Below are 14,623 nucleotides of genomic sequence, written 5' to 3'. Positions count from 1 at the left end.
CTTTCATTCTAGTTGAAGGTTGGAAATTTCACATTACAAGCTCTAATGGAAAGCTGCATTATGATGCATTTGATGGCCAGTACCTACAAAAAGGTGAGTAAAATTATTTTTAGCAAAACTTGCAATGGATCCCAATACATTTTAGCTGCAAATTTAAGCAAACCTCATGCACTGTATATCCTTCCACTGTGATGCTGAGTCTTTGTGGATGTATAACCAAGCACTAACAAATGTAGCAGCCTTTTTACAAGGTATCCAACACCCGGACAAATCCGTGCAACATCAGTTCCTCGTATTTCTACAATGATTGATTTGCATCTCATCTGAATGAAACGGATTGATTAAAAAAAAAAAAAAAAAGATAAGTGCACCTGTGCCTATTCTCCACTTGTGAAAAGCAGAGGAAGCTGTGCTTTGTGTAAACACTGAGCACTGAGTCTTATGCAACTGAGGAAGTGCTTTGAAACACATCTCTGTTCATTACAGGCAGAAACAGTCCGCCAATTTGCAGCACCTGTGGAGAAGATTAGGGCTCTGCAATGAATGAATTGGGAAGCTGTTTCAAGCACATTGCCTGAAATTACTTTCTCAAGGGAAGAAGTGCAAACTGTTCAGACTGGAAATGTATTTGGGGAAAAAAGGTTTATACTGCTTTTTGAGTTTATTTCTCAAAAGGTCCAAAGGACCCCCCTACCAAGGTCCACTTACAATATTTCAGTCTTATATTAATGTGTCAAAAATGGTCATAAAACAGGCTTCTCTCCTCAGGCTTGATGAAAACAGTTTCACCAATTCACACAGCATCAAAAATTCTGATGCACCCAGTCTTATTATATGACTTCAAAGACCGTTCATGTGGTTCTTCCTGGTGGGAAACTCTTTTCTGATAAAACCAAGACTACCTGAAAGTAGCATATTGCTGCTGTTGGAAAAACTCATATCTCCAGTTTTGACGTTTTTCAGTTTTTGACATAATTTGAAAATACCTGTTGCCCTTTCTGTTGTCTGTAAATTTCATAAGGAATGGACCAAAAGAAGCAGCCCAAAATGATACAGAAAAAAAGTGTGGTTCCACTGACTTACATTAAAAGTAAAGGTTTTTTCCTTTCACTGTAAAGTTACTATTTTGGAGATACAAGCTTTTCTTCCGACAACAGAGATATGTAAATGAGTTAGCTCTCGTGACATCACAGAAACAATTCATTATAAATTCAAAATTAATTTTAAAACACTTTATAAGAAGCCTGGATTTATCTCATTTATAATGCTAGTTTTATTAGTGCCCTTATGGGATTTGCAGCTTGCTGTATCTATAGGTTATAGTAATTTAAACAATTAAGTGTGAAGAGCAACTGATTTCACCAATTCATTGCTGTAGTTATGAAGAGAGATCAAATGTGATGCTACAATGCCTGAGCTGTTGATAGGTGTTAGCCCCCATCCAATATTATGACCAGCTGTCACTACTCTGTTTCTCCAGCACAGCAGTGATCGGGAGTCAATTACAATAGTCTATTCCTCAACTCCAACATCTCTGAGAGACTCTTGGCCAATGGTTCATTTTGAAACCTCAACAATACCTACATTTCATTTTAAACTGCTTTATTTCAAAACTGCATGGGAAATTCATGTTTCCATGATGTGGTGCCATTTCAAATGAACAGGTTTGGTTTGTACAGGAGATGACTTTTCAGAGCTGTCCACTACAATGTCCACCCAGATTTGAACTGGCTAAGGCAGGGCTGATTTACTTGAAGCACAAGCTGTAGATTCATACAGCCCACAATGTCTAGTTCTGCCCTCAAGCAGTGTGCAGTCAGTCATTGTTGGGGCAGGCAGGTCTTCTCCAAAAACGCTTAGACATGTTCGTCTTTATAAAGTACTATATAAATTTTCAGAGTCAGATACAGTCAAACTGTATGTCATTATAAAGCAATGTTTGACGAAGATACATTTTAAAACGTTTCATAAGAAGTGTGTTCATCTGATTAATAATGCTAGTTTCTATCCCCGTATGGGATGTGCAGCATTATGTTAACACCATGCTAGCAGTATTTTTTTTTACTTAACATGTATTTCTGTTCTTTGCTAATGTTTTAAACTTAAATCTTATCATGCTCTGCTATTCTGTGATGGACTGGCGACCTGTCCAGGGTGTTTCCTGCCTTCCCACCCAATGACCACTGGGACAGGCTCCAGCACCCCTAGAGAGCCAGGAGAATGAGCAGCTTAGAAGATAAATGAATGAATGTTGTGCTGGTGTAGTTGATAAAAAGCACAGGCTTGCTGCAAAATATACTGTGTTCTGTTGTGTTCTGTTAGCTTGCTGTTGCATTAAGTGATGGTATCACTATTTAAACAATTGTGATCGGTTGCTCGCTAGACAACTTACTCCATTGATTCACTGCTGTAGTTCTGAAGGCGCTCTCAAATGTGATGCTACAATGCCTGAGCTGTTGATAGGTGTTAGCCCACCATCCAATATTATGACCAGCTGTCACTACTCTGTTTCTCAAGGACAGCAGTGATGGAGAGTCAATTCCTTGACTACAACACGTCTGAGAGATTCCTGGCCAGTGACACCAAGTCAAAGTGCTTGAAGTCGTCTCTTCGTCTCTGCCGACTCCAGCTTTATGACGTGCCTATGCTGCTCACTAGCCTCCGACAAAAACTTTTTAATACGACTGCCTTAATACTGCCTCACTCTGCACTCTAACTCTGCTACGGAAAGCCAAATTCTTCATTTTCTTCATGTTTAGGGCTGCAACAAACAAGGATTTAAAATGGTTTATGGAACAAAAAGAAAACTACATTTTTAACCAAAGGTTGTTGAAAATAGCACGAAGCTGAATTTTTTTTGGCAGCTTTTTATTCAAATTTCTGTTCCATCTTAAATGGCACTGTAGGTACATTATTGCATCTGTACACTCCTGTCACAACTGTATTTAAGGTGATAAAAATAAGAAACTGGCAAATTAGCTCACTTTAGCCTTGTGAAACAGAGAACCAGAAAACAAGAGAGCTCGGACACAAAAACTTTACTTTAAATCTGGTTAACTGGCTAATAATGGTTTACTTTCACAGGATTCTGAGCATAGTAATGACTTTCTAGTACGTCACTCTGGGTTTCCAGTTGAAGATCAGACTTGTTTCACAGAGCTCCCAACAAAAATATTAGCTTAAAAGAAAAAATCAGATGCCAATAGCTTTCCAACCCACTTCAAATCAGCTCTGTGATTCAAGTATCTTGGCGTATATATTAGACATCTTTGACACATCCAGCCTGTTTACTTCATTAGGAAGATTTGGGAAGTGAAGCGTGAAGGGTAGTCCTTCATGTGTTTAGGCTGTGTTGAATTTAATTTTAAGCTCTATGAATCCTTTCTCAGCTGTTCTGTCACATGCAAGAGATGCTACGCTGGCTAAGGGAGCCACTCTCTGCGTTAATGAAATCACATGCATTTTATGTGTTTGACTCTCGCCATGCTTTTTCACCATCTCCATTTTTTAATGATTCAGTTCTGGTAAGAAATACATTTTTCCAGCTGTATCTTTCCTTGCTTTTAGAAGAGAATTAGAAATTGCGATGAAATCCTGCAAGCAGGCAGACGTTTTTATGATAGGTGGCCTGTCAGTTACATTTTAGGATTCAAAATGGCAAAAAATAAATAAAAACACACGAAAACAAAAAAGGTACTAAATACAGAACAATAGTAATTAATAGTTAACCCAAACAACTGTCACCACTGGTAAGCTATTTAATTTTATTACTTGCAAAATAATAACTTGTGGTCACAATTTCAGTGGCAGTCTGAGGTTCTGCTTCAGCAGCCTCATTATATGAAATATGTGATATTATGTAAATTGAAATGGTAAGATGTGCTGTACACAACTGTAATCATTTGTCAAGCTACCTGATATAACTTGGTCCAATTATGAATTTTCTCCAAATCACTGTAACCTTTATCTAAACAAAAAAGGAGGCAAAAACTACACTGAGGGTGGGTTAATACCTGCTACACCACTGACTCTTTTAGAGTTATACATTCATCACACCCTATGAGAAAAAGGCTTAATTTCACTGGCTTGCTGTGAAAAAAAGAACATTTTATGAAAGATTAGAACCCAGAGTCAATGATAATTAGGTAATGTGCTGGAGGAATGACAGGAGAGGAAAATTTGTAATCTTGGAGAGCAGTATAAACTTGGGGGTTTCAGGCATTTAATGATTCAGCAATATTACAGAGTCATACAAGCACATTCCATTCATTAAAGATGAGGCGGAAGCGCAGCAATCCTTTAAAGAGAAAGTTCAGCCAAAAATTACATTTACACAATTTCCTCCTTGTTGTTGATCAGCCAAGACATTTCTGGAGTCTAAAGTTTGCTTCTTCAGTTCTGTATTGGTGCTAGAAGCCTAATGTGGCTAAGTAATGAAAACAAGTACCTGCTAATTAGCACTATGCAAGCAGCAGCTTCTGTGTTTGATTTACAAATTTTCTTCTTTTTTTGTCTATGATCTTTTCTCAGGCCTTCCGCCCGAAGACTGCTGGGATAGGCTCCAGCACCCCCCTGCGACCCTGACGGAGAAGCGGCTTAGAAAATGGATGGATGGATCTTTTCTCAGTAAATACTTATTGACAGCTACACGTCCTTTCAGACCCATAGCATTGAGCTGTGTTCTCACAGTGAATGGACTGACAGAAATATGGAGTTTTTCAGATCCGAAGTAAGAACGTGGCTTGACTGTCCTCTCTCTCTCTCAAAGATGAAAGCTTTAAGTGCTGTTTTTCTGAATGTGATAAGTCTGGCGGTCTACCAGGACTCACAGTCATTAAAAGCTCCACTTTCCTATTTTAATCATTTTAAGCTCAAGCTTTGGAAAATTCTTTTTTTTCCCCATTTTTCTTTTGTTTGACTTTCTACTTTTTTTTGCAGGTGGATAATCTTTTATCTCATCACCTCAGAAATAGCCCCGTTAGATGCACGAGAGAGAAATTTAAAGGCAGTTAAGGTGACTTTGAGTAGTTTGCTTGTGTGAACGTTAGTGTCTCTTTGAAGGGGATCATATTGTCAGTGAGACTCCTTTGGGAGCAGCTTTTGTTGGGAGGATGCAGCTCTAACTTAGTTTTCAGACTGAAAGGATGGAAGAGTTAAAGTGGCAGTAAAAGGCACAGAAGCAAAGAGCGGACAAATTAAATACTGACAGATTTGATATACTCTGTGTTAGAGAATTATGTTATTTTTCATTGAAGGTGTTTTTGTTTTGTTTTTTTCCACTGATGCTGAAAAATGTATATCTTGTAAATTAAATGTATGAGATGATGCCTCCCACTTTTGCACAGTACTGTATGTGATGTACTTTTTAACAGGTAACATTGTCACACAGAGTCAAGCAATTATGCTGGCAAATGCTTAATATATGTAGGTATGTATATAATAAATGTATATATACACTGCAGCTATCTTTTCTTTGATTTATTAAAGCAAACTTTTCTGTTACTCTTTTACATTTGTTTCACTCAATCATCTCAATTTAATGACCTCCTGGACTCCCCCCTCTCTACACCACAAAACTCTCTACCCGGTCTCTGTATGTTCAGCAGAGGAGACTCTCTCAAAAACTTTGATTAGGTGACCAGTCATTAGAGCATCATCTCCGCTGAGGAAAGATCGTGTCTGGTAATTATTCCCTCCCTAGACTCAAGCTCACTGATTTAAAAGGTCAGGTTAGGGTCAGGTAGTGCCAAGAGGCAATCCACTAATTGGAAGCACTAGTTGAATGATCAAATTTAAAAAAAAAGCAGGATCATCTCTGATGATTTGAAGGCAGATGAGGAAATCAAGTGGTTAATCTTTTGATAGCCTTTGTAAAACTAGACATGAAAATTTATGAGCATCATAAAGTTTTAAAAAAAACAAATCTCTACTGTAGGGACCAACTACATCATTTCTAGGAGTAAAACCATATAGTAGCTGATTGTACTGGTTGCTAACAATGAAAATGTACGTATTATTCTAGAATATAAATAGGTGGAATGTGTTTGGCCGTTCAGATATGTAACAGAAATGTGACATGTCAGAATTTTGTATTATAAGCATCATTTTGAAATGCAGCAGTGTACCTTATTACAGTTATACCACCCAACCCTAACAGACTCCGTCAACTCCTACTTCTCAATTTTGCCAACTAACTGCTGCTTCGAAACTTTCAGCAAAAAGTTTGGAATCACAGATGTAGGGTCAGCATAAGTGCTACCCGTAATGAGCTGCATGTCTGCTGGAGAGTATCCTGTCCTCAGGCGCTGACCTGAGCTCAAATACCATCTGGACTGCTAAGGCTCTGCAGCTAAGGAGGAAGTACAGCTATCTTATTTTCTTCCCCTACACAGCCTTTAAACAGAGCTGAACTCATGAAGGTAACAGGAGGACAGTGAAGAGAACAAACTAAGCTGTGAACACCGGGAACAAATGTGCTCGCTATGGCAACTCAAGGTTTCATAAGAAAATTACATAATGAATCTATAATGGAACACCTTAGAACAGTTGCTGCTGCCATGCTGAGACATACTCTTAAAGATCTTTTCATTTCAATCTGTATTCCTACTGTCAACAGTGTGATTAGAGACACTGCTATGATGAAAGATCTATATGAATACAGTGTTACAGTGAATTTATTCCCTTAAGAAGATAAAGATCGACACACACTGGCTCTCTCTAGATGATCTGCCCATATGTTGGCAACAGACAGGTATTGCTTATGCACGTACAGGATGCTTATGCGTGGATTTGCTGCTGTTTGTATGTGTCCGTGTGGTTGTGCACGTGTGCAGCCATTACTGACGTGCGCTGGATCAATACGGAGAATGGACACAGAGCCGGATGATCAGTACTTTTTCATTCTGCATGTGCCTGCCTCCCCCACATTCTCCATTTTCAAAAAATTTTTTATCTCTTTCCTTCTCATAACTCCCGCTCACCTTTCAAATATGCCTCACGTCTTTGCTCCATCTTTGTCAATGTTTTCATACTGGACCTCTCTTTGTCCATTTTTGGGTACACCAGTTTTGTATAAGTTTGTACTTAAGCTTGTGCTTAAGTCTTTAGTTACCAAGGGTGGCTGGTAGACTAGTAGTAAAATAAGGGAGCCAGCAACCAGAAGGCAGTGGGTTCCATCCTTCATGGAGGCCATTCATGACTCTGTGGAGCTCTATGACACTACAGGCCCTGTCCAACACACTTAAAGCTGACAAGTGGAGAACCCCTGGGGTCTTCTAGGCCTCCAGACAACATGGAACAGAAAATGGATAAATAGGCACATGTCTGTAAATTTCCGTTTAATTTTTTTGTGATGAGCCACTATTTTTAGGAATTTAGGAAATCTGTTAGCGGGGTTGCCCCCTGTGGGGCTCTAACGGTTAATATTTCCATGCAACAATCGAACGTGAACAAATTTTAAACAACAGTTTAACTGACATAACAGCGGCATCAGTTTAGACAGTTCGGGAGCAGCTGAGTCTCACTGAACTGGCGCTGTGGATGCTCGCTTCATGTTTGGAGCTGAAATTTAAAACCAGAAATTGATTTCTCAACACTTAAACCGCTTGAGAGTAGGTGTACATATTTAGCTTAATGTAAAAACTAGTTTTTTTGTGTGGGTTGAGTCACTTAGATTTAGTAATATGTAAAACTGAACTGAATAAAGCCTTACATTACAACTAGCATATGTTTGACCTTATGTGCCCCAGCAGACCAGCAACAGAGCTATAGTCGTCATGTTTTACAGGTCATTTGCAGCCTGTGCAAATCGGCAGGGGGGGGGGGGGGGGGGGGGGGGGGAAAGCAAGCCTCATTTCACCCAGAGTGCATCAGACACACACACTGCAGAGTCATATAAGGCCATTACTCCACTCACAGAATCTCTTTGACTCTAGAATCTTAGTGCATTTAATGAACACTTCAGAGTCTACAAGACCAACAGAGGCTCTACAACGCTACAGGCTTGTCCACCACACTTTACAAAATTTTCCACTGTAAAACAAGTGGAGATGATCAGCCAAGACATGTTTGCTTCTTTCGTTTTGCACTGGAGCACTGAGGTGAATGTAGCTATCAAGCACTAAAACATATACTCAAATAACCTCATGCAAAAGCAACTGTATCAAGTTTGTGCTACAGACTTGCTTATGTGGTTTCTAACATTGCACAAGCAGTGAGGAACCATTATGGTTTTTAGGAAAAGGCCGAATGATTTCGGAAAAGAAAAAAAAAAAGGTCTAATTTTTCAATTCACTTTTATTAAAATAAGAATCATTATGCTTGCTGTAAACTATACGTATTGTACTACTGCAGTAATACTTTTGTTATATGATTTATTTTTGCTGGAAATCAAAATGGTCAAACTTTCCAAGTTTCCAAATAAAAGCAGTAAGGATGGTTTTTCTCCATGTTATCAAGATAGATTCAGCCAAGTGGGTTTTCCTACTTTTTAGGCCTTCAGGAGCTAAACTGAAGGCCTAATGTGTCAGATTAACCACTAACATAATTAGGAACTGACAGTGGAATCAACTAATCACGTTGGGATTTCCAATGGGTGGGGCCAACGTAGAATCACCAAAAAGTTCATATGCACCAGCAATAGCTTAGTGCTACCAAACTTTCTCCATTTAGATGCTAGTAGAAATAAGTATAGTAGATACACTATATTTCCAAAAGTATTCGCTCGTCTGCCTTCACACGGATATGAACTTGAGCCGCATCCCATTCTTATTCAATAGGGTTTAATATGATGTCGGTCCACCTATGCAGCTATATCAACTTCAACTCTTCTGGGAAGGCTTTCCACGTTCTTCCAGAAGCACATTTGTGAGGTCAGACACACAACGCTTTGCATTGCGCTTGGTAATGTAAGGCTTGGATGCAGCTGCTTGGCCATGGGAACCCATTCCATGGAGCTCTGTGCATTGTTCTTGAGCTAATCTGAAGGCCACATGAAGTTTGGAAGTCTGAAGCGATTGACTCTGCAGAAAGTTGGCGACCTCTGCGCACTATGCACCTCAGCATCCACTGACCCCTCTCTATCATTTAACATGGCCTACCATTTCGTGGGTGAGTTGTTGTCGTTTCCAATCGCTTCCACTTTGTTAAAATACCACTGACAGTTGACTGTGGAATATTTAGTAGCGAAGGAATTTCATGACTGGACTTGTTACACAGGTGGCATCCTATCACGGTAACATGCTGAAATTCATTGAGCGACCCATTCTTTCACTAATGTTTGTAGAAGCAGTCTGCAGGCCTAGGTGCTTGTTTTTATACACCTGTGGCCATGGAAGTGATTGGAACACCTGAACTCAATTATTTGGATGGGTGAGTGAATACTTTTGGCAATATAGTGTAGGTTTTAAGTGTTGATATTTCTGCTCTGAACTGAAGGCCTAATTCTACATCTAATACATGAGGCAACAACACAGAAAAATAGCTTTTAGCTATTCTACATATTATAACATAATTCTATGTGGGGTATCTGTAATTACCTAGTTGCTTCAGTGCAAAGCTAAAAAAGCAAAATTTAGACCTCAACCATGTCCTGTCAGAGCAATTACATTTGAATTGAACTTTTGAGAGAAAAATTGTGTCCATGTGATTCTTCAGCAAAATATTCCTTCAAGTCTATCTGAGCACAACCTTCCAAAACAGGGCAAAGAGTGAAAGATGCTAATTAAGATGCAGAGTGACATGAGAGTAATGGCATTTTACCTTGGTACTGATGATCACATCATTTTGCTGTTGTTCTCAAATTACATTTCACTATATCCCAAACCCCCAAACCCCCACGCCATCAGAAGATTCTGAAGCTGAAAGTTTAGCGAATAGAAACAACGCAACACTCAGAAAGACTCACATAATACTTGTCATCATCCTCGTTGTAAGCCAGTTTGACCACTCCGTAAGAGCCCTGCAGAAAAAGCAAATAAAGAGAAATAGAAAAGCATCTGTGGACACCAAGAAATAACAAGGAAAGCAGCTGGGATTAGACTTAATCTTCTATGTGAAACCAAAAAAAAAAAAAAAAAAAAAAAAAAAAAAAAAAAAAACTGTTCCTGCCTTCTACTCTCCAGCTTTAAAGTCAACCTAAAATTAAAATAGACCACTTTGTCTTGCAGGTTTATCCCCATGGTCATTTCATACATCTAAAATAATAACATATACCATGCATAAGACAAACTTCTTGTACCTGTAGTTTTTATTAAATTGTAACAACTTCTGACCATCTACAAAATGTCTTCTGAGTTTTCATCATGTCAGTGTGCACCAGAAAGTTGAATCAATTAATAGTAACCAATAAAACCTTGTTTCACCTTCTTCACCCAGCAACCCCACCTGTGACTGAGCTAAACACTCAGCTAGCTCAGAGACCCTCAATAATACTATTATGGTAGTGAGAGTAAATGCACCATGACTCATGTTGACTTTAAATGACATGATTTCTCAATGACTGAAAGAATGAGATCGCGATTACAAGTGGCGGGAATGAGCTTTCTTCGCAGGGTGGTGGGCTACACTCTATTTGATAGGGTGAGGAGCTCAGCCATCCGGGAGGAGCTCGGAGTAGAGCCGCTACTCCTCCACATTGAGAGGAGCCAGCTAAGGTGGTTTTGGGCATATGATTCGGATGCCCCCTGGATGCCTCCCGGTGAGGGTGTACCAGGCACAGCCTACTGGGATAAGGCCCGGGGTCGCCCTAGGACCCGCTGGAGGGATTACATCTCTAAGTTGGCCTGGGAGCAGCTTGGGGTCCCTCGGAATGAGCTGGAGGAAGTTGCGGAGGACAGGGTCATCTGGGATTCTCTTTTCCAACTGCTACTGCGACCCTATCTGGATTAAGCGGTTAATGAGGACGATGATGATTTCTCAATGCTGTTGTTTTTTTTTTTTATATTTAAAGAACCCAATATACTGCAATCAAAAATCAGTGTGAGAAATAACATTTAAGCGAGGAAACAAATGAATAGGAATATTCTTCATGCTTAAGTTGCTTTTCAGCATTCTACATTTTAAAAGAGGACAACAACAAGGTCTCTGAATCATACATTAGATAATTATACATTAGATAAGACAAGGGCTGAACAATTTGGAGAAATTACATAGTTCCTTTTCTTGCCCAATTGCAAATATTTTCAGTAAAGCAATGTTAAGTTAAAGATGTGCATGGGTACTCAGTTAACTGTTCAAGGTGCCAGTATTTAAATACTGAAATCACTTTTTGGGAACTCCTTATATTTTATCAAAGGAACACAGAAAACTGCACAAAGCAAAAGTCACATATCACATGGAAATGCCGTCAACTTCTCTGGGCTAAAGCTCATCTGAGATGGACTGACGCCCATGTCTGCACTTGTTTTTGGAGCCAGCATTTGTCAGAGTATTGAATTAGTGCCAATGGCCAGGATCACTTGCATATCTGTGAAGGCACTATTAACCTTTTTCAGGTACATCCCTGGTTGTTTCGGCAAAACAATGCCAAGCTACATTCTGCATGTGTTATAACAGCGTTGCTTTGTAGTAAGAGAATACAGGTGCGAGACTGGCCTGTCTGCAGTCCAGACCTGTCACTCATTGAAAACATGCAGTGCATTATGAAGCACAAGATGGAAAAGTCCACTCATTTAATTTGCGATTTTGATATAAAAGCAATTGTTATTTTATTCTTACGTAAGACAAGCTTAACTCCTTAACATTCCTATTTACATATTAAGGCTTATTATTCAGTAACTACAAGGACTTCAATGCAAACTAATGGAGCTTTTCTCAGGTTATAGAAGTGTTTAATAAAACTTTGGGCCTGTCGGTGGGCCCATGGCTTGGTAAGGGGTTAACATACACTGTGAATACTATAAACTATATTTGGAGTCTATAAATAAGGAACTCTTACCTTTCCGATTTCACTCTTCAGTTTGTACTGGTTAAGCTGGATGCAGTCCTGAATATGAGAGAGAGAGAGAGAGAGAGAAAGAGAGAGAGAGAGAGAGAGAGAGAGAGAGAGAGACAGGGGGAGAGAGAGAGAGAGAGGGAGAGAGAGAGAGAGAGAGAGAGAGAGAGAGAGAGGGAGAGATACAGGGGGAGAGAGAGAGAGAGAGAGGGAGAGATACAGGGGGAGAGAGAGAGAGAGAGAGAGAGAGAGAGAGAGAGAGACGTTAAACTGAGCTGACATGTTTCTCAGGCCAGTGGGCGGTGGGGGGAATGTGCAGTGAGGACGAGTATTGTGTTTGTTATGGAAAGACACAGAGCAACCTCATGTCCGCTTCCATACAGGCCTTATTATAGCAATATTAATGGTAATAACAGGCCCAGAAAAGTCATCATGGCTCAAACTGGCACTGTCTCAATACCACAGGAACAATTACATGTCTTCAGAGAGAAGGAGATTCTGAGAAAGGAGGGATGGGCGGCAAAGAAAGACATTCATTTTACCACTTCTAATTAGTGTGTCTGCCTACTCCTATTGCTAACACATATCAAATCAAGCATACACAATCTCTTTACACAAACACTGGCAAGAGATTGGATGGTACTGATAAGCTCAGTCAATCACGCTTTAGTGTCTGGCTCTCTGAGGAATGAATCCACGTTTGGTGGATATCAGGAAAACACTACCTCTTCAAATGCATGGTGCCAGCTTTAAAGTTTGGTGGAGGAGGAATAATGGTCTGGGACTGTTTGGTTTAGTCCCTATTTGGGGGAGACCTTTTCCTGTTTCAGCATGCACACAGAGAGCTCCATAAAGAAACTGTTTGCTGAGTTTTGCATCAAAGAGCTTGACTTGCCTGAAGTTAACGCTATCCAACACCATTGGGATGAACTGGAATGTTGACTGTGAGCTAGGCTTTATCACATGATATCAGCAGACCTCACTAACACTCTTTTGACTTTAAATGCAAAGCCTGGATGACAATGTAAACAATTAGGCAATAAAAAAATATTATTGTGATTCAAATTCAGAAATGAAGTACCACCACGAGTGTTAGAGCTTTACAGTATACCAGGGTTCAGCAACCCAAATGTTAAGGAAAGTCATTTTGTCCTTCAACAAAAATCATACCACCCTGGGAACCACAGGATTTTATGTTCTTTTTGCCATTGTGGCTGAAATATGTCTCGGTGTGTGCTAAAGTACTAGTATAGGTTTAAAAATATAATATGAACAAAAACACTGACTTATAGCTCATCTATAGCTCGCATTTTCTCGCATCTCTGGCAGGAAACTTCTTCTCAAAAGTTTAATAGTTTCTTGTAAAATCTCTCTCAATGACTGACTTCTTACGAGGCTGAAGACAGTCACTCATTCGCAGTTTCTTGTTCAAATTTTCCCGTTCCACCTTAGCGTCTGAGATGCCAGAATATAACTGCTCCACCAATTAAAGTGGAACAGAAAACTGAATGAGAAGCTGACTTAAGCCTTGCAACATTTTAGTGTTCGACAGTTTCTCTCTGCAGATTAAACATATCAGGAAACCAGCTGGAGTCATTATAAACACCAACGAGTCCATTCGTCTCCAAATTATCGATGTTCATCGTAAATCTTTCTCTATGCCCATTGCCGACTCCTGCACTATACACTGAATTTTCACTGATGGTAATGTAATCACCATATAATTACTGAATGGACTAGCTTCTACCATCATACAGCCATTTATAATGGTAACTATAATCCAAATAGATGACATTTAACCCTCTCAACATTGTGTTTGTTTGATAGAAGCTAAATAATTGCCAAACTGGCACGTTAGCACCCTTCTTTTGCACAAGCTCATCTATGTTATTCTCTACAGAAGAGCAGATCTCATGTACAAGAGTGTGTTAGTTTAATTTGCATATCACCCAGCATTCTCTACTTCAACTAAAACTCTACATTACAATCTTGTAAAGGGGCAAGCAAAATATTTATTTTTGCAGTATACATACATGGACTCCTTTTTATTTTTATTTTTTTTTTTTTTGATAACCCTGCCATAAACTGTTTTCCCACACAGACAACTCCATACGCACCACATCACCCTGTCTGAGGTAACTCAAGTGCTGAGCTGTACTCTCTCTCACTCTCTCTCTCTGAGTTATTTCAACTTCACTCATTTAATTATTTAAACTTTTTATACCCGTGGAAAAGTATCATGCACATTTCACCAACAACTGACCAGCCCTGGTGTGCTAATCCTTCAGTGAGACTGACTATGCATGTTCAATGGCTGAGGTTGGGGCAAGCTTAATATTTCCCCTTCTCTTCCAGCCTATTGCCCCTCTGGGCAGGGTCACTGTGGTGGACCTCGCCATATGGGATCATTCCTGACGGGGAAAACAAACCCAGCATGTTCAATGTGAACAAGGGAACAAGGCCTATTGATCTGGCCCGTTTATGGACATACGGACCAAAGTTAGTGTTACAGAAAGTAGAAGCAGCAATGAGGGGGATTAAATGCAGAACGGATTCCAGCATCAATGAACCGCAAGATGGAGGTTTGTTTGTTGAAATCCACTGTGTGGTGAGTCGTAGAGCTAGGTGCTGCTGGCTGGCTGTCTTTTTGTCCCTATTAAGAGTTTTAAACCAAGACTCAAGACAGAAAAA

At 39.7% G+C, this 14,623-nt stretch overlaps 1 protein-coding gene across 8 annotated transcripts in view; it reads right to left on the bottom strand.

The window, feature by feature from the left end:
• Positions 1-14,623, bottom strand: part of camkk1a (calcium/calmodulin-dependent protein kinase kinase 1, alpha a) — a 145,289-nt gene that overhangs the window by 52,115 nt on the left and 78,551 nt on the right. For all 8 annotated transcript variants that reach the window (XM_017701727.2, XM_037533128.1, XM_017701724.2 and 5 more), the window contains 2 exons: positions 11,936-11,983; positions 9,905-9,958 (listed from right to left, as the gene is read on the bottom strand). In XM_017701727.2, coding sequence (XP_017557216.1) covers positions 9,905-9,958; positions 11,936-11,983 — 102 coding nt within the window. The remainder of the gene's footprint in view (positions 1-9,904; positions 9,959-11,935; positions 11,984-14,623) is intronic.

This window comes from Pygocentrus nattereri, chromosome 23 (assembly GCF_015220715.1).
Source record: "Pygocentrus nattereri isolate fPygNat1 chromosome 23, fPygNat1.pri, whole genome shotgun sequence".
In the NCBI taxonomy this organism is placed as follows: domain Eukaryota; kingdom Metazoa; phylum Chordata; class Actinopteri; order Characiformes; family Serrasalmidae; genus Pygocentrus; species Pygocentrus nattereri.
The sequence above is the reverse complement of the archived record's forward strand: the minus strand, read 5'-3'. Positions and strand labels throughout refer to the sequence as shown.